We start from the raw sequence: 20,263 nt of genomic DNA, 5'->3' as shown, positions 1-20,263 counted from the left end.
GAGGGCAAAGAGCAACCATTTAATGATCTGGTATCATATCATATCATATCATATCGTATCATGTCGCCACGGCGGTTCTCTTTAAGCACTCTCGGCCTTGTCGTCCTCTTTCGCCGCCTCTGAAACACCACCTTCTGCCTGCTCAGAGTCTTCTGCAGCATCTGTTTTGACAAAATATCACACGAAAGCACTTATTTTGAAAAGTTGATGTTTATATCAGCTTGATTATTTTCCTTTCACAGTGTTTATTCTTCCTGTACTCTTCGACCAATTTGCAAATAATTACAATTTTGATTTATTCAAATATGTTATTTCTATCCATTTAGAGTTCTATTTAATGTTGTTGAATGTCTGTGAAGCAAGTTCATTTCTGTTATCACTTCACTTGAAATGAATCTGGATTGTTACAAAGCACTGGCACTGGAGACTCCTCCCATAAATGTTAAATAAACGTTTCCAGACGGAACACTTTCGCATATCAAAGATCTCATACATTTTTAATCAGTTTAGCAATAATGCAATGTACTTTCTGAACAGCCATCTTTCCATGAACTTGTATTTCACGCCTCAAAACAATAGCCAAATTGGTTAAAAAAATGTAAACAAAAAACAACAAGACTTAAGTCAAGCTCACTGAGAGCTTCTTAGAGCTCACTGGAAATAATTTTGTGAAAAATACAAATTATACTGCTTCAAATTGTGTACAAGATCAAATGGATTGATAATAATAATTCTCCACTTTTATGATTTTAATGATTCTACATTGCAGAATTCCCAAAAAAAAAACCAACAACAATATGGATTTGAATTTACAAATGGTTAAAGTTAGGGTGAGGGGCAGAATTTAAACTAATTCACCACTATCTTCCTGGCTTACAATATCATCAAATTTCTCCTGAGATTGGATCGATAACGATGTGCAAGAACCAAAAAAAAAAAATCAATTGTCGATGGATGACGTTAATCATAGCTGTATTTATTATAAAATAAGTACAGTAGTATGACAATTTATTTGCTCTTGCTTTTGTTATCTACAGAAAATTGTCTCATCTCATCTCATTATCTGTAGCCGCTTTATCCTTCTACAGGGTCGCAGGCAAGCTGGAGCCTGTCCCAGCTGACTATGGGCGAAAGGCGGGGTACACCCTGGACAAGTCGCCAGGTCATCACAGGGCTGACACATAGACACAGACAACCATTCACACTCACATTCACACCTACGGTCAATTTAGAGTCACCAGTTAACCTAACCAGCATGTCTTTGGACTGTGGGGGAAACCAGAGCACCCAGAGGAAACCCACGCGGACAACATGCAAACTCCACACAGAAAGGCCCTCGCCGGCCCCGGGGATTGAACCCAGGACCTTCTTGCTGTGAGGCGACAGCGCCAACCACTACACCACCGTGCCGCCACAGAAAATTGTGTCACTGGAATTTAGATTTTGTATGAAATCTTATAAAATTATTTCCTTATTCAAAATCTTCTGAATTTTGGATGAGATCAGGTGTAAAGCTTTAAATTGTTCATCTTCGAGACACTAGCAAAATGCTCATAGCTTTCCATTTATTCCTTAAAAAAGGAAATTCATCAAAAACTAAATGAAATTCCTGTCATTTGTGAAGACGGCAATAAATTCTGACAGAAACGATGGGCTGTAGGATTATAAACAGGTGTTCCAGCAGTTTGAGACTAGCTTTGCTTTCAGAACAGGGTGTCATTCTACAGTAAACATGATGCTTCATGGCTGCAGAATCCGAAGAACAGCATCTATAAAGCCTAATTGTGGTCAAGTCATGCACTTAGATTTAGCTGAGTAGCCACAGTGCGATAGATCTCCGGCTGAAACCACTGAAGGCTTCAAGCACAAATTAGAACATGTAGTGGGAAGAAATCGATTGCATAATTCTGTTACACTGAGACTCATCCCATTTTCCGTTCACAAATCACTGACATGCAATCACATCTCTTTGTGAAGCATCACTCATGTTTGCTTAATTATCTCCATGCTGAGATTCTACACTGCTTGAACATCTGTGACAAATGTTCTGAATGTTTGGTCCATGATACCCTTCTAAGTTGTATATCCTTTTCCAGCATGATAAAAAAAAATGAGAACAAATCTACTCATCATGTCTTGTTTGTCAGATGATATTTTGGATAAGGCTGCTACTATCTGATTTGTTCTGATGTTAGGATGTGTTAATGAAAAGCTCATCACACAATTCACACACTGCCATTTTTAGACGTCTTCAAGATCAAAATGCCTTCAAGCTGTCAAAAACATCCTCAGTTGATTTGGTAAGTCTGGTCTTGTGACATTGTTAATAAATTAAAATCAGAGTATCAAAAGTGACTCTTACTGATTTTTCAAACTTTTCTGGAACATTTGTATTGAGGGGGCGGCACGGTGGTGTAGTGGTTAGCGCTGTCGCCTCACAGCAAGAAGGTCCTGGGTTCGAGCCCCGGGGCCGGCGAGGGCCTTTCTGTGTGGAGTTTGCATGTTCTCCCCGTGTCCATGTGGGTTTCCTCCGGGTGCTCCGGTTTCCCCCACAGTCCAAAGACATGCAGGTTAGGTTAACTGGTGACTCTAAATTGACCGTAGGTGTGAGTGTGAATGGTTGTCTGTGTCTATGTGTCGGCCCTGTGATGACCTGGCGACTTGTCCAGGGTGTACCCCGCCTTTCGCCCGTAGTCAGCTGGGATAGGCTCCAGCTTGCCTGCGACCCTGTAGAAGGATAAAGCGGCTAGAGATAATGAGATGAGATGAGATGAGATTTGTATTGAGTTTTATTATTATTATTATTATTATTATTAAAAGAGATTTACAAGTGAAGCAGACAATTCAGGTACAGCTATCGGTAAGTGGATAGGGCCCAACAATTAAAGTGCCCATGGCCAAGGATCCAACGATGAGGCTTGGGGATCATTTAAGGGGCTCAAGACCTAGCAATTGAAGGTTTAGGGCCTTGCTCAAAAGCTCAACAATTGCCTTACCTTAAAGGTGCAACAACTGAAGGCTTGCAGCCTCACTTAGGGACCCAACAATTAATGGCTTGGGGCCTCACTCAAGCACCCAATGATTGAGGACTAGTGGCCTGTTCAAGGGCTCAACATTTGAGGGGTAGTGACCTTGCTCAAGGTTCTAACAACTGAAGCAACTGAAGGCTCGTGGCTTTGCTTATGGGCTCCATGATTGTGAACTAGGGGCCTTGATTGTTGGTATTGCAGCCATATTCAGGGACTCAACAATTAAGTATTGGGGCCTTGTTCCAGGGCACACAAATTGAGGGTAGTGACCTCATTTATTCGGGCCAAAATTTGAAGGCCAGTGGCCTTGCTCAAGAGTGCAGTTTTTGAGGACTTGAAGTATCAAACAAGGATGCCAACAATTGAAGGTTTGGGGTCTCGCTCAGGATCTCAAAAATTGACATATTGTGCCCTTGCTCAAGGACACTATAATTTACATTTAGTGACTTTGTACAAGGGCTTCATGATTGTGGACTATGGCCCATGTTCACTTTAACCTTTCATAACTTTACATAAGAGTTGGTTCGTATGAATTCTGATAACCATGCTGGCTACATTAGTTTCTAAAGGTGGTTTATAACAAACTCCTTTTGTTACAATGTTTAGTTAGGCCTTTCTGTGTGGAGTTTGCATGTTCTCCCTGTGTCTGCGTGAGTTTCCTCCGGGTGCTCCGGTTTCCCCCACAATCCAAAGACATGCAGTTAGGTTGACGTGGGGCGGCCTTGGGCTGAGGTGCCCTTGAGCAAGGTACCTGACCTCTGACTGCTCCCCGGGCGCTTTGGTGTGGCTGCCCACTGCTCTGAGTGTGTGCATGTGTTCACTGCTTCAGATGGGTTAAATGCAGAGGATGAATTTCACTGTGCTTGAAGTTTGCATGTGACGAATAAAGTTTTTTTCTTATTATTATTATGTCAGAAGCAGATGTGAGGGCTCAGTTAAATCCAAATAATATTGGGAAGTCAGATCTCCAAGAATGACACAAAATGCTACACTAACTATGCCCCAAAACTTCACTTGTTCAGGTCCAGTTGGTATCTCATCTGAGTCCTTTAATGTCTTGATGTAACTTACCTGGTTTGTCTTGTGTTTGGTTCACGTCGGCTTCACAATCAGCTGTCTCACTAGCCGTGGCAGGCACATCGGCTTGTTTGGCTTCTGCCTTCTCCTCCTCCTTTTCCTCCTCTTTCTTCTCTGAAGCTACATTCTCTGAGGTCTTCGCAGCCTCAGCTTCGGCACTTCCTGCTTCTTTAGGCTTCTCTGCTTCCTTTGGTTCCTCCTTCACATCCTGTTTAGGTTCTGAAGGGGAGGTGGCAGGAGCTTCAGCCTTGCTTTCCTCTGCTGCTGGAGAGTTAGTGGTAGCCTTTTCCTCCTCCTTGGCAGCTTCATCTTGTTTCTCTGCAGTAGGAGAAGCAGCTTTCTCTTCCTCTTTCTTTTCCTCCTCATTTTCCTCAGCCTTGGCCTCAGCAGCAGGATTGTCCTCATCCTTGTCATCATCCTTCATTTTTTTCCGGATTATGTGTCCGCGGAAGCTCGCCTGGATCTTGGTGGCAGCCTTGTGGGCTTTGTCTTCTGGTTTGGTGCCATCTTGCTTGATCTCCTGGTCAGCATCTTCGGTCTTCTCCACCTGAGGAACAGGAACAGCATTAGGAGAGATCACAAGCATTTTTAGATGACTCGTCCCCCTTTCAAATCTTGCCAATCAATGGCCTGAATGGCTAATCTGACTTGAAATAGCAGCCAGAATATAAAGCCACTGGTTTTTAGTTGAATTCCAATGCCAGATCTGGCAGAGACTGGTGGACACTTGACCAAAGCTCACCTCAACAATTTCTGGAGTCTGGCAAGCTGCAGTGATTAAAAGTGTCAAATAAACTTGACAAATTACCAAAATGCAAACTGTTCAGTGTTTGCCATTCACAAAAGGATCAGTCACTAAGGACCCACCCATACACAGATCAATAGTTTCTATGATAAGAACAGTGAAATGTAGAGAAATCCACTGAGTTGCAATGCATTGATTTAGTATAATTTCCATGCTACGGGAGTAAGGTTCCTCAAAATTTGACAATCAATAAATGAGATTTCAGATGATGGTAACTTGCTATCCTTCACCCAGTAACCTCTTTGCAATATCATGATCTTGGTTCTGGCATCAGTGGGAACTTCTCATCTCATCTCATCTCATCTCATCTCATCTCATCTCATCTCATCTCATTATCTCTAACCGCTTTATCCTGTTCTACAGGGTCACAGGCAAGCTGGAGCCTATCCCAGCTGACTACGGGCGAAAGGCGGGGTACACCCTGGACAAGTCGCCAGGTCATCACAGGGCTGACACATAGACACAGACAACCATTCACACCCACGGTCAATTTAGAGTCACCAGTTAACCTAACCTGCATGTCTTTGGACTGTGGGGGAAACCGGAGCACCCGGAGGAAACCCACGCGGACATGCGGAGAACATGCAAACTCCGCACAGAAAGGCCCTCACTGGCCACAGGGCTCGAACCCGGACCTTCTTGCTGTGAGGTGACAGCGCTAACCACTACACCACTGTGCCGCTCCAGTAGGAAGTTGGAAACAAAAAATTGCTTTCAATTATTCATTCATCTTCATTTCATCTTCATCTGGGAAGTCTGACTGCATGTCAGGAATACTCCCTGGGCATTATATCAAGCACATCAAGGATTCTGATTAGAATTAAGTTTTAATTCTTCATTATCCATCAAATATACAAAAACTAAAGAACACAGAATACCACCGAAACCTATTGTTGACCCTTTTCCAAATATAATGATGTACAAGATGCTGTTTCTTAATTTATCAAATTTGCATGAGGCAAATATATACAGGTGACTGAAGTGTCTTGAGGGAATATGCTGCCTACGAGGTGATAATCTAGGTTGTTTCGTCATTTGGTGATTGCTAGAGTGGCACAGCCAAAAGGTAATTTTTCAAAGGCATGAACACAATCCAGCAGCTCCAGCGAATTTGGCATGCTGCACTTTAATCACTGTTCCAGAGCCATGCACTCAACAGGAGGCCATGTTCACCTGGCAGATTTCGAGCAGGCAGGAAACCTGCAGTTGTTCCCTGACCAATTAGCAGGCCATACACCAACACTATGCCTTTAGTATTGTTTTTGTTGAAGGTTATACTCAATAATGTGATTCACAACCGCTAATGGTGCTCTAGTAAAGTTTCAGAAGGTGGAAAAAATTTTAATTGGATCCAAATAATGATTAAAATGATTGTGAAGTCTTGCTTCATAATTCAGATTACTGAGTTTGAAGACTGTGACGTGAAAGATACCAAAAGATTCGAAAATATGATATTACAAAAAAAATTTGTGTCTGCACCAGAAATCACTGGATCCAACAATCTGACAATAAACTAAATGTTACTTTAGCAGCATGCAAGAAGCAAGCTCACAGGGCTGTAATCACTGTGGGAAATATTGCATTTGTTAGTAAAAAATAAACTCTTATTTTGAAGTGGCTGTGACATTGAGTAAGTTCTGACTCGAGCTTTGATACAGATGACTGAATATGTGGAATAAGTTAAAAAAAAAAAAAGCTCCATCTAACTAATAACCATGGGATATCAAGGCACCAACATCAGAGACTCCAGGGGGACACCCAGTCATGCAGAATTGAAAACGTTAGACATATTTTGATGGCGTGTCAAAGGAATCCAATCAGATGACTGCGGCTAATGGACACAGATCTTTGATAAATGCTTTGTCTATCTCCAAGAGGACATCTGGGCTGGTTTCCTCATTAGTTCACTCCATTAGTTTTCTTATGGGCCACCAGGAAAGATAAGGTCTGAACTCTGTGTTTAATGTGCGAACAAGATGCTCTGCTCTCTTGTTACACACTTGCATGGCTCCTTGCCCAAGATTTCCAAGGATCTATTAACTAAGTGCACTGGCATCATACACCCTCAGAATTGACCACAATCCATCAATTCTAAAGAATACACTTCAGGGTTTAGTACTGATTGATGACTCGTGTAACAACTTTCCTGAAAATTTTTTACACTTTTCAGAAGTGGGGAGCAAAGTCAACAAGATTAATGAGAGAGGACACTTTCATACATCATTTAGTCTGTTTGAATAGGTGTGGCATGTTTTCTCCTGTGATTCAGTTAATTATGCAGGTGGGAGCACAGCAATCACACACAGGTCAAGTCAAGTTTATTTTTATAGAGCTTTTAACAATAGACATTGTCACAAAGCAGCTTTACAGAAAATTAAAGACTTTAAACTTGAGCTAATTTTATCCCTAATTTATCCCCAATTAACAAGCCTGTGGCAGTAGTGGCAATGAAAAACTCCCTGAGACGACATGAGGAAGAAACTTTGAGAGGAACCAGACTCAAAAGGGAACCCATCCTCATTTGGGTGATAACAGATAGCGTGATTATAAATAACTTGCTTCTATAACAGTGTCCTACAGAGTCACAAAGTATAACTATAACCAGGAAATTCATTATAGTTTTAACATGAAGTCTGCTTTGTTAAAGTTATAAACTCTTTCACTGATGGAAACTTGAGTGCAAAACTGTTCATGACAACTGCAGTCCTAAAGTTAGCAAGTTAACTGTAGTCCTCAGCCATAGATGTATTACTGTAAGTGTCCAGAGCCATCTTCCAAGTGTGACTTTTGACTGTCCATACGGGGCCGTCCTCCACAAGAGCAATGACATGAGACTCCAGCCAGATGTAGGGCATCAGGATGGATGTTGTCTGAGGGAGTTTTTACTTGCCACGCAGGTCCATGAATGTCTGAGCGAGGTGGTCTCGATCCGCTTTCACGTAAACTCTCACGTTTCAATTTGACTCTAAATCTACCCGAAGTGAGCAGGATGTGAATCAAATAGGCTGTGTTTTTTTTTAGTTTGCAACTTTTTTGTGTAGATGTGAGTTACTAACTGTGCCATGAGACACCAAGGACAGAGCTGTGGCACTGCATAAATATGAAGTGTTCTGGAGATTTTGACTGACCAGTCAAGTCAAGTCAAAGTCCCTTCCACGCCAGGATCTGGTCTTCCCAGGCAGTCTCCTATCCCAGTACTAACCAACTCTTTTGAGGTGTATGGGTGCAGCACCGATCTCCATAGCCCTCAGCCTCTCGCCTATACAGCTAGGGTTACAGTGGGGGGTTGGTCCTCAGGTAACTGTGAGAATTTGATTCCCCACTCACATCTGTATTTGCAGCGTGCCTTGCCAGATGACAGTAGGTTCCATTTTTATGATGGTCTTTGGTATGACCTGACCGCAAGTAGAACTCACAATCTTCCGGTCAAGAGGTGGACATGCTAACCATTAGGCCAACTCGTGGTCTTTGACTGACAAACAAAAAGAGAAAATAAACACACGTCCCTCAGCTAAACTTTTTTTTTTGGTTTTTGAAACCAAACCGCACAAAATAGCAAACTAATCAAACGTATTACTTGCACTCTGATTTGAAAAATGACTGATTAACAGATGTCTAATAAAGTGTAGATCTTTTGAGAATATCTACCAATTAGGAAACATCTTCCAAATCTAGAATCCACAATGTTGCTGAAGATGACACGGTCTGCATAAAGAGTTTCAGATCTGTGGAGTACATAAAACTTCATAAGCTCCGCAGTCACATGCTTCTTGGTGATTGATGCAAGTGGATGAGAGTGGGTTTGGACAGTCCATCAGTTCCAAGCATTCACACCTCTCCTTCTGTCCTTCTCTCATGGCTGCCAGGAACCACAGAGAAGCCAAATGGCAGCAGTGGAACTGATCCGTTATTGCTGCTGATTGAAAATGTTTCAAATGTGACATGGTGGAATGATGTACAGCGTTTGTGCCTACTGTGCCTACTCTTCTCAATTTGTAGCAAATGAAGACGAAAAGGAAACGACGGCTGCTGGTTTTAAAACTCCATATTTCAAGCAGAGAGTTTACTGCTTGAGAGAGGCCAAATGTAATAAAGCGAGGTTTACAGCCTGTAAAGGTGAGTGGCTGGATAAATGACAGGGGCAATAGGGGATGGTTGAGGAGTGGCACCAATTGTCAGTATTAAAGGTTAAGGAGTGGCATGAATTTTTCTAATGGTTCCTTAGCAATCTTACACAGCCGGATATTAAAAAAAAATAATAACTGGGGCAACTGTTACGATACTTGAGAAAATAAATATATCTTCTAAACTTACCTGTCATTCAAAGCTTAATTAGAGTAATACGTTGCCATGACTTAGTAAGGCATGAGAACTAGATCCTAATGCACAGGCAAGATTTAGTAAAGCTGTGGGAATGAGATAATTAGGATAATTAAGGGTAAGAGCGCTACTTTGTTGTTCTTTAATCTGAAACCAGTTCAGTGTGACAATTCAAGATGTCTTCAGATGATAAATTAACTTTCCAGTGTACGTCATAATACAAGTAGAATAATAATCAGCTCTGTTTATTTGAGATATCAGGATGCGAACGTGCACTTTGTTCCACTTAACATGCTAATTTGTAACACCTACAAACAATCCAAATGAGTAACCTTTTGATTGATGGAGTTTTTTTTTTTTTTACATTCGTGTAAAGTGCAAAGATGCAAGTGATGCCTTCACTGGTTTACCTTTTCACACCAGGATCCTCGGCTGAATTTCCCCACTAAAAGGTTATTATTTTAATACTCACATGTCTCTAATGAAAGAAAAGTTTAACAAAATAAATAAAACATAACTGAAATCATTTAAATGAAAAATGATTAAATATAACTGATGAGTAACATGATATCTGGAAATGAAATGCAGTGCAAAATGAAAAGCAAGGACACAAAAATGAGGCAAATCGGAATAAAGTTAGAATACATTACAGGTGAAACTGCTGAAAGTGTAGAAGCAATTTACACTCACCAGCCACCAGCCACTATAGGAACACCCCTACATCCACCTGCTGTTTAATGCAGTTCTCTAATCAGCCGATCCCTTGACAGCAGCACAATGCATCAAATCATGCAGATACAAATCAAGAGCTTCAGTTAATGTTCACGTCAAACATCAGAATGGGAAAAATTGCGATCTCAAAGTGTGACTTTCTTTCACTGTGGCATGGGTGTTGGTTTGAGCCAGATGGACTGGTTTGAGTGTTTCAGAAACTGCTGATCTCCTGGGGTTTTCACACACGGCAGTCTCTAGAGTTTACACAGAATGGTGCGAAAAACAAAAAAACATCGAGTGAGTGAGCGAGTGACAGTTCTGTGGGTGGAAACAAACACCTTGTTGATAAGAGGTCAGAGGAAAATGGCCAGATTGGTTCGAGCTGACAGGAAAGCTATAGTAACTCATATAATCACTCTTTACAACCGTGGTGAGCAGAAAAGCATCTCAGCATGCAACAGCAGAACAACACATTGGGTTCCACTCCTGCAGCCAAGAACAGGGATCTTAGAATCAACAACAAGTTCCTGTTTAAGTGGCTGGAGAGTGTAATATATATATATATATATATATATATATATATATATATATATATATATATATATATATATATATATATATATACACACATTGAAAAATATAGCTCATGATTTATTAATGAGAAGACTGCTGGATTATGCTCCATCAGGGATTGGGACCTAATGTGGAAAGAACTGAACTGTCGATAATTTGACTTATTTGAATGAATTATAATAATTCAAATAAAACAGGCCACTTCCATCCAAATTGGAACCAAGACCTCACACCCCGTCTTGACCCCAGTTAGTTCTGCGTTTTGTCCACATACATTCACACTTGCTCCTTATTAAGTGTTATTGGTTCATGTTGGAAGCATCAGGCAGCACAGAATGCACACTCAGGTCCTGAAACGTGTCCAGATTCTCCTGTTGCTCCGTCCTTTATTGGATTCTTCACACTAATGGGCTGCACAAGCCACATTCGGTGACTGGACATTGGCATCTTGTAAAGGAAATGAGAAGATAAATGAGCTAGCCTCACCATCAATGCTAATCCTTAATCACATTGAAGGAAACATTTCCAAAGATATCTATAAGGCCATAAGGTGCTTTAACTCAATAAGTAATTGATATGATCATCTGATTGGGTTAGGCTGTATCACTCTTTAATCATCTCCTGGGTTTTTGACTATATACTATTATTATAATATACGATATACTATCCAAACTAGATACTATTACACTTGGATAGTAGGTAAGCACCACTTATTGTCTTCAGAGATGGAATTTTTGAACCAAAGATGTCTCACACTTTTCAAATTAGCCATAATTATGCATCTAAAAACCAACCAAATAGGAATTTGGAATGAGTGGCAGATTTTTAGCCCTTTGTAAGACTTCGTGCATGATTTATACAGGTTTGTCATATTAAACGAATTAAGATGAAATGAATCGGATTATATAGTTCTGAAAAAGGATCTACTGCCTTTAAATGGTGACTTTCGTCTACGGTTTGTTTGTTTTTTTAAAACATACTGTAGTTCCGACTGAAACTCAACAAAACAAAAAATTCAACAAAAAAAAATGGGAATGAATCGGTTTTCCCATCAGGTAAAAATCTGGAGCCTGACGAAAATGTGATTATGGAGACTACAATACCCAGAGGGCACGGCTGCTTTTCTCCTGTGTATGGAAAGAAAATGTCCAAATGTTTGATATTCATTTGTTCACTTTTGATATTTTTAATCACTGTTGCTTTCTTTCGTGAATTAATTTGAGAAAATGTTTCTTCATCTTGCTAAACAGCACAAGTGACATGTTTATGCATGGTTATATTTAGATATATCGAGATAAAGTGCTAAGATGTGATCCTGACATTGTAATTCATTTGAAAAACACATTTACATCACTCATCATTATTGCTGCAGTGGTGCTTGAAAGTTTGTGAACCCTTTAGAATTTTCTATATTTCTGCATAAATATGACCTAAAACATCATCAGATTTCCACACAAGTCCTAAAAATAGATAAAGAGAACCCAGTTAAACAAATGAGACAAAAATATTATACTTGGTCATTTATTTATTGAGGAAAATGATCCAATATTACATATCTGTGAGTGGCAAAAGTATGTGACCCTTTGCTTTCAGTATCTGGTGTGACCCCCTTGTGCAGCAATAACTGCAACTAAACGTTTGCGGTAACTGTTGATCAGTCCTGCACACCGGCTTGGAGGAATTTTAGCCCGTTCCTCCGTACAGAACAGCTTCAACTTTGGGATGTTGGTGGGTTTCCTCACATGAACTGCTCACTTCAGGTCCTTCCACAACATTTCGATTGGATTAAGGTCAGGACTTTGACTTGGCCATTCCAAAACATTAACTTTATTCTTCTTTAACTATTCTTTGGTAGAACGACTTGTGTGCTTAGGATTGTTGTCTTGCTCCATAACCCACCTTCTCTTGAGATTCAGTTCATGGACAGATGTCCTGACATTTTCCTTTAGAATTCGCTGGTATAATTCAGAATTCATTGTTCCATCAATGATGGCAAGCTGTCCTGGCCCAGATGCAGCAAAAAAGGCCCAAACCATCATACTATCACCACCATGTTTCACAGATGGGATAAGGTTCTTATGCTGGAATGCAGTGTTTTCCTTTCTCCAAACATAACACTTCTCATTTAAACCAAAATGTTCTATTTCGGTCTCATCCATCCACAAAACATTTTTCCAATAGCCTTCTGGCTTATCCACGTGATCTTTAGCAAACTGCAGATGAGCAGCAATGTTCTTTTTGGAGAGCAGTGGCTTTCTCCTTGCGACCCTGCCATGCACACCATTGTTGTTCAGTGTTCTCCTGATGGTGGACTCATGAACATTAACATTAGCCAATGTGAGCGAGGCCTTCATTTGCTTAGAAGTTACCTTGGGGTCCTTTGTGACCTCGCTGACTATTACACGCCTTGCTCTTGGAGTGATCTTTGTTGGTCGACCACTCCTGGGGAGGGTAGCAATGATCTTGAATTTCCTCCGTTTGTACACAGTCTCTCTGACTGTGGATTGGTGGAGTGCAGATGATTTTGTAACCTTTTCCAGCCTGATGAGCATCAACAACGCTTTTTCTGAGGTCCTCAGAAATCTCCTTTGCTCATGCCATGATACACTTCTACAAACATGTGTTGTGAAGATCAGACTTTGATAGATCCCTGTTCTTTAAATAAAACAAGGTGCTCACTCACACTTGATTGTCATCCCATTGATTGAAAACACCTGACTCTAATTTCACCTTCAAATTAACTGCTGATCCTAGAGCAGGGATATCCAAACTGATCCATAAAGGGCCGTGTGGCTGCAGGTTTTCATTCCAGCCATGCAGCAGCACACCTGATTTGGCTTATTCAATCAACTGACACACCCACCCTTTAATCAAGCGTGGGTGTGGCTGCAAGTATTTGACTGTCTGAAGACAGTTCAGGTGATTGAATGAGCCAAGTCAGGTGTGCTGCTGCATGGCTGGAATGAAAACCTGCAGCCACACGGCCCTTTATGGATCAGTTTGGACACCCCTGTCCTAGAGGTTCACATACTTTTGCCACTCACAGATATGTAATATTGGATCATTTTCCTCAATAAATAAATGACCAAGTGTAATATTTGTGTCTCATTTGTTTAACTGGGTTCTCTTTATCTACTTTTAGGACTTGTGTGAAAATCTGATGATGTTTTAGGTCATATTTATGCAGAAATATCGAAAATTCTAAAGGGTTCACAAACTTTCAAGCACCACTGTACACCAACTTGCATCTGTAGAAATTTTTTTTTATTTTCAGATGTTCTTTCAAATTTCTGGTATATTTCAAATTTTCAAAATTCACATAAGACCTAGATGGAAAAACCACCTTCCACAAAATGTCTCTTTACCCATGACTGCATGTACATTATTCTTAATTGTACTCATTAAGAATTTTCTTTTCTGAAGTTGCTACCGTCATTGAAATGTCAATTATAGCTTGATACTGAACTGATATTTGTCGAAGTTTGTCCCCACAAACGACATGATAGAAATGGACCTACTTCATGCCATTTTGTTATGAGTAATTCTCATATCTCAGGCTAGATTTGCTCCAGAAATTAATCCATTTAATCCTTTTTTTCCCCCAATGATACCAATCCAGCATTGTGTGGATTCCCACAGTGAAGCATGGTGGTGGTAGGATCATAGTCCCTGTTGAAAAACTAATAATGGAAACCATTACAACTAGCTGTGCTAGTTTTGGCCATGGTATTTGTTCATTTTAAGCAACCGTTTTATCCTGGTCAGAGTCACAGTGGATCCGAAGCATATCCCAGCAAGTCTCCTGGGAACAAACCCTAGAATCCAAGAAACCTAATTTTGGATCTTTGATTGAGCATTGATCTTGAATCAACAATCTTGATTCAAGGTGTTTTATGGTTTTCTAATGGGTTTTTATGGTACCCTACAGCTGCATTTGTTGGTGGTGTAATGGTTATTCAATAGGCCTGATTGACTTCAGTGATTTTACATCAGTAATAATTCCATAACGATCACATTGCCGACAGGGAAATCTGAAGAGAGCGGGCAACTTCCCATTAAATATGCAATGTTTTGGTTACTTATAATCCACACTGTTTTATCTGGAACTGAAATATGGACGAATGGATTCTTAGAAATCACAAAGTTGTTAAATGGAAACCTTTTTCCATTTCAAAGTGAAACAAGATTATTTTTTTTTCTGTAATTTACAGCAGGAAAATTAATGTTTGATGTTCAAGCTTTGGAAAAACATGTCTGCGTCTTTTATAAATGGCGAAATCCAACAGTGGGTTAAAATTGCATTCCTCCATAAAGTAGGTACATTTCAATAAATTGATCGTATAAGTCACAAAATGAGATTAGAGCCCATGCAGCGAGCAGAAGCACTGAAACCTGTTGCTTGCATTGTGTATCACGCATGGTATTACTGAGGCGCTCTGGTAATAGGTGATGTCTTGTAGCTGCCGCTGCAGAATGACTCATTTCTCATGAGTCACTCTCATCATTATAGACCCCCGAGATCACTCAAGAGTATGACATCATCCGCCGATTTACACCACCCAAGCCCTGAACGCCATTAAGGCTTTTGTTCTACAGTGGATTACAATTTTTAAAAAATTGATCAATTTGTCATGTGAAGAAAGCAGGATTGGATAAAGCGTAGATCTGGTAATAAAACATTCCAGTAAACTGAGCTGAACTCGAATTCAGAATAAGGCTTGAGATGAGCGGCGTGGTATCTGCTGCCTTGTGATTTTAAACGGTTGATCTGAAATTTGACACTAATGTGATTCATAGCAGCCATGAGTAACACAGAGATGTATGAAATCATCTCCATTAGCCAGACAGGAGATAAAGAAGCCAAGCAAGAGCAAAAACACATATCACATAATATGGTTATGCAGCTTGCTTTTGAATCATTTCAAGGAAATGTAGCCTTTTGAGTCAAATGTAGATGGTCCGGTCTTGATATATCATGCAGGCCGTTCTCCTTCGTCTTTCTCTGTCAGGAGATAATGCCCTTTGTTCTGCCTCACACAAGTCAGATTTATTACCATGTTGCCTTGTACGCTGATGATTTCTTCACACTTCTCCTTAACTATCCCACTGCCTTTTCTTCAGGGCAGCTCGACAAGCACGAATTTTAAATTTGAAATCAATGAGCAATTTTCCCTAATAGGCACACTGGCATCAAATCAATCACCCAAGGCTTTTTATAAAAACTTGACATGAGCTCAGATCACTCCGCCATTGTCGGAGGAAGCGTATCCAATCAAAATGATTGACGTAGAACACACCACGTGAGGTGACTTCACTGTCAGGGCAAACATAATTCATTCATGTTACAAGAGAGATTTCGTAGAGCTGCTTAACGAGACGCGAGGGCTCGTATAAGTGTCACGATGGCCTTGATTTGCCAATGACAAGTGACTCCTTTTATAAACTGCATTATCAACAAAGCCTATAAGTTAGTGGTCAATTAGTGGTCAGTGCTATTTCTGGATTTTCAGTGACTTTCCAGGCCCTGAAAAAGAACTGAAAATGTACTGACTCTACAAGTATTAAATCACAACCCTGGAGATGTCTTTATTTCTTCTAGGTTGCTACGTACCAAGCTAATAAAGCTTTTTTGAAGTTATACACCGAGCTGCCAGTTGGTCCATTCTCAGGAAAACAGTTCAGCAAACTAAACAGATTCTTATTGGCCTTTTACACCAGGTACATAATTAGGCCACTCTGAGATTTGCACTGGATGTACCTCTGGGAAATCAATGGAAAAACCAACAAGTAAGGTGGTGGACCAATGCAAGCCTGCAAACAGCTTGGAATCGATTCGACAAGTCTCTGGAACTGCATGAGTGCAATGAACACCGTTCTTCCAAACGAATATTCCCTCAGTCGGTGTTTCCTCACCAACCGGCTTGAGTCGAAAGGACACAGCATCATTGGTCATGATTTACAGCATTTTGAAACCCACCGTACCCTGTTGATGTGGGTGGGGGAAGGGGGGTGGTCGTCCTGGAAGAGCCCACGCCCATAATTCATGAGAGAAACGTTTCATCATGGAATAAGGGTGACACGGGGACACATGGAGTAGTAAAATCAAATCGCCACAAAAATAATAGCATCGCAGAGACACTGTCGAGTTTTTACTTTAATTTGTCTACAGATTTATAATAATCTGGCAACTCGAATCAGCATGCACACGTCTCTGTTCTTCTCCAAACGCTACCAAAGGCGACCCAAATCAGATCATCCACAGAACTAGCTGCTGATTTCTAAATCCAGAGACCTGAGAAAGAAAATTTTACATTTCTCTTCAAATATCATCATCATCTGACAAACAGCACATGCACATGGACCTGACTGGATGGAAATGTGAATGCACTGTGATGATGGATGCGTGAGATATATATTAATGAAATGAATCTCATGCATAAAGGTTGCTTCATTACAATAAAAGAGGGGTAAAAAGAAGTCAGTTGAATCAGAGTGCTTTATGGCGCGCGGATGTGTGAACCACGCCCCGGTCCGAGGGTTTAAATGCCCTCCCCTCCCCCACACCTAAACACCACTGGGGATTTCAGGCCTGGGATGACGGGAGTGCACAAGTGAAGAAGAAGACTGAGAGACGATCCGAATTACCGGTCAAGTGTGAAGAAGAAAAAAATCTGCACGCTCTCTGTGTTGCTTTTTCACGCGCATGAATATTCAAGGTTTCCTGCTCAAGATGCACGAGTGTGAAAGCATGCACATGCACTGAGGAAGCACCTGCGTGTGCAATCGCTCTTGCAACGCTGTTCCATCAGCTGCGATGGCATGCAGGAGGTCTGATTTGCACGCTCGTGCACTACCGGTTATACAACCCTGGATCATTGCGTGCATATTAATACCGTTGCACGAGGACAGAAAAAAATATATATATATGTGCATCTATATATGCAACACGTCAACGTTGCTATGCATGGGTGATATAGAGGTAGATGGATTATAATCAGTTTGCAATTTTGCACAAGACATTGCACAGTATATCTACCTTTTTTTTTAATGTTATCTTCGTTTATTTTCATTCTACTTTTATATTTGGTTGCAAAATAAGAATTTCATAAACCGCTGTGTCTGTTATTGTGCATATGACAAATAAGCATCTTGAATCTTGAATGGGCGAGCTTTTATGAGAAATTATTTGGGTTTGTATAGGTTCTCTGCCACCACCATCCACCCACCCACCCACCCTCTTCTCCTTCCCTCCCTCCCTTCTTCCTTCCTTCCTCCATCCATGGTTTTGGAATTTAATGCAAATACACTAATTTTGGGCGTATTTAAAAATTCGAATAAAAAAAACCCCCACATATCTCTGGTATCTTGTCTACTCGCTCGCGCGCGCAGCAGCAGCAGCATCAGCACCAGCAGCGCCGCCACGCCCTTTTTATTCCCTTTCATCCTCCCGACGACTCCGCGGGAGCGCGCGGATGCACGTGGCTCCAAAATCAGCTCGTGCACGTGATTCTTCTTAAACAGAAGAATAGCCACCGGGTCACATCCAGTGCACTTTAAAAAAAAAAAAAGGTATCATTTCACGCTTTAACTAGTGCACTTGGACAGGGAGGAGGGAGTCGTTTGAGATGCGACGCGAGATGTGACAAGTCCCGGGTGCACCTCGTGACCTCGCTGTTCTACTTTTCAGTCTCACGGCCGCCTCCTGTTTTTTTTTTTTTAAAGAGGATTTAAAACAAAACAAAAAAATGCACGGAAGAAGGTTTGTGCATTGCAAATTCGCTCTTATTTGCGCTTGTGCATTTGCAAGACGCGCTCGGACCCGCCCTGCTCGGACAAAGGACCTGACTAGCCACCGAACAGGTGCGGACGTGTGACAAAATCGCATCCCATATCGCGTCGCATCCCATTTGCAGTGCATGATCCTGAAAAACAGCAATCACGGTGAAATTCCTAATCCCGCGCGTGCACGAATCCCCCCATTCAACCCACGAGTTCGATGCACCCCACCCTTTTTTTCATCCCCCTCTCTCTATCCATCCATCCATCCATCTCTCCCTCCATCTTCAACTTCTGCACACCGGCATCTAAATGCGCACAAATAGCATCCAGCGCCTTTATCATGTGCACTCATCGTTCCTCCAGCATCCAAAAGAACGTTTTCTGACATCCTGCAGGAACTTATATGCAGAGCATTTATAATTCATGCAGTGCATGCTATTAATTAAAATAAAACTGAATCCACTGAGGAATCGACCACTAGCACCTGAATCACAGGTGGGAGCCTGGACTGCATCAAAAAAAAAAAAAAAACATGAAGAAGAAGAAAATCTAACTCCATCCATCCAGCTCTCATCAGAACAATGAATCACATCGGAGCATCAGTTCCATGAACATGAAGTCTCCAGGCATGCTCAGATGTTAATTACATTAGCAAGGCGTGTCAGTTTGAGGCTAGCTGACAGCACTGTGATTAAGAGTCTTCTTTCGTTTAAAGACCAAAAAAAATCCCATATTTACACTGACACAGAAATTAGACGCAATAAAAAGCAAACAAACAAAATTACCGGCTTTGTTCTTCTTATACAGCACAGCATGCTTGTGGTATCCTTCCTTTTTTTGCCGCCTTCTTTCCTTCTTTCCTTCTTTGCACTTCTCTCACACTCCCTTACTCACTTGCACACTCTCCCTCTGTCACTCTCTCTCTCCCTCTCTCTCTCTCTCTGGCACACACACTCTTGGGCTGTATCAACAGCTGAGGCGTCTGATGCTTTTAGTCATTACAGTCAGGCCCAAGCGCACACACACTACGGCTGGTCGCTCGCTCTGAGGCAACAATGAGTGCACCCTCTAAAGCCCTCCTCTCTCTCTCTCTCTCTCTCTCTTTCACACCCCTCCATCCTTCTGAACCCACCCATTGTGCAGGCGGTAACCCCACCCTTTCCTGGAGCTCCTATGAATGACTGAACATCTCCAATTTGTCCAATTCCCACCTCTATACTACACTACACACAAACACACACTTTGCCCCTTCTTTCGGCCTGGGCGGTGCCCCTGCAGGTCCTCAGCGTGACCTTTTTACAGGTTGTGTGATCACTAATATCAGGACGTGCAGTGTGTTTGGTGTCAATATTAACGCAATAGAAAGCCTCTCTGGTGTTTTTCCAAGTGCTGTTCACATGGTAACGGAGCCGACTTGATGGCCATGCAAAAGCCCCAGGGTGCGGAAGTGTTTCTGGCATCTCTATACAATCACAGACACACACAAGCACACACACTGATGGCTGGAGTGACCAGGATCTCCCTCCACCACCCCCTCTCAGCAGCTGCCAATTTTATAATAAAAGGTCAAGTCCAGGAGTAAAGCCTCATGCACTGGGTATGATATTTTATTACACACATAAATCCACTTCATAGAAGTAAAGCCTCAGTTTCACACCTACAAAATGTAATTCCACACATACTACAAGTCCGAATCTGAAATTAAGTCATAAAAGATATATAACATGCTTCAAAACCTTCTTAGTGCAGAGCGTACAGTGGGAGGGTACCACTATATATCCAGTATGGAGGGACGTGGGATTTGGGATTCCATATTCTTCCATTAGGGAAAAATCCAACGTGTGTGAAGGTGCATTTCAGCATGTTATACCCTGAAACTGTGCATAAGTAATAATTTGTGACATCACGTGAACAGTACAGCATTGCATCTTGAAAACAATCACCTGCAAACATAAAAACATACAGT

At 41.3% G+C, this 20,263-nt stretch overlaps 1 protein-coding gene across 1 annotated transcript; it reads right to left on the bottom strand.

Annotated features, from left to right (window-relative positions):
* On the bottom strand, positions 1-19,119 carry gap43 (growth associated protein 43). The gene is made up of 3 exons (XM_060942220.1): positions 19,083-19,119; positions 4,101-4,653; positions 1-161 (listed from the first exon to the last, which is right to left on the bottom strand). The coding sequence occupies exons 1-3, from the start codon at positions 19,110-19,112 to the stop codon at positions 82-84; spliced, it is 663 nt and encodes a 220-aa protein (XP_060798203.1). The 5' UTR covers positions 19,113-19,119; the 3' UTR covers positions 1-81.
* Positions 19,120-20,263: the final 1,144 nt, after the last annotated feature.

Source organism: Neoarius graeffei, chromosome 16 (genome assembly GCF_027579695.1).
Source record: "Neoarius graeffei isolate fNeoGra1 chromosome 16, fNeoGra1.pri, whole genome shotgun sequence".
Taxonomy (NCBI): domain Eukaryota; kingdom Metazoa; phylum Chordata; class Actinopteri; order Siluriformes; family Ariidae; genus Neoarius; species Neoarius graeffei.
The sequence above is the reverse complement of the archived record's forward strand: the minus strand, read 5'-3'. Positions and strand labels throughout refer to the sequence as shown.

Excerpts from the sequence above, each read along its gene's own strand:
- gap43 (XM_060942220.1), bottom strand. The coding sequence starts at position 19,112 with ATGCTGTGCTGTATAAGAAGAACAAAGCCG. Across the intron at positions 4,654-19,082 it reads GTATAAGAAGAACAAAGCCG|GTGGAGAAGACCGAAGATGC; the intron begins GTAATTTTGTTT and ends CCTGTTCCTCAG. Across the intron at positions 162-4,100 it reads CCAAACACAAGACAAACCAG|ATGCTGCAGAAGACTCTGAG; the intron begins GTAAGTTACATC and ends TTGTCAAAACAG.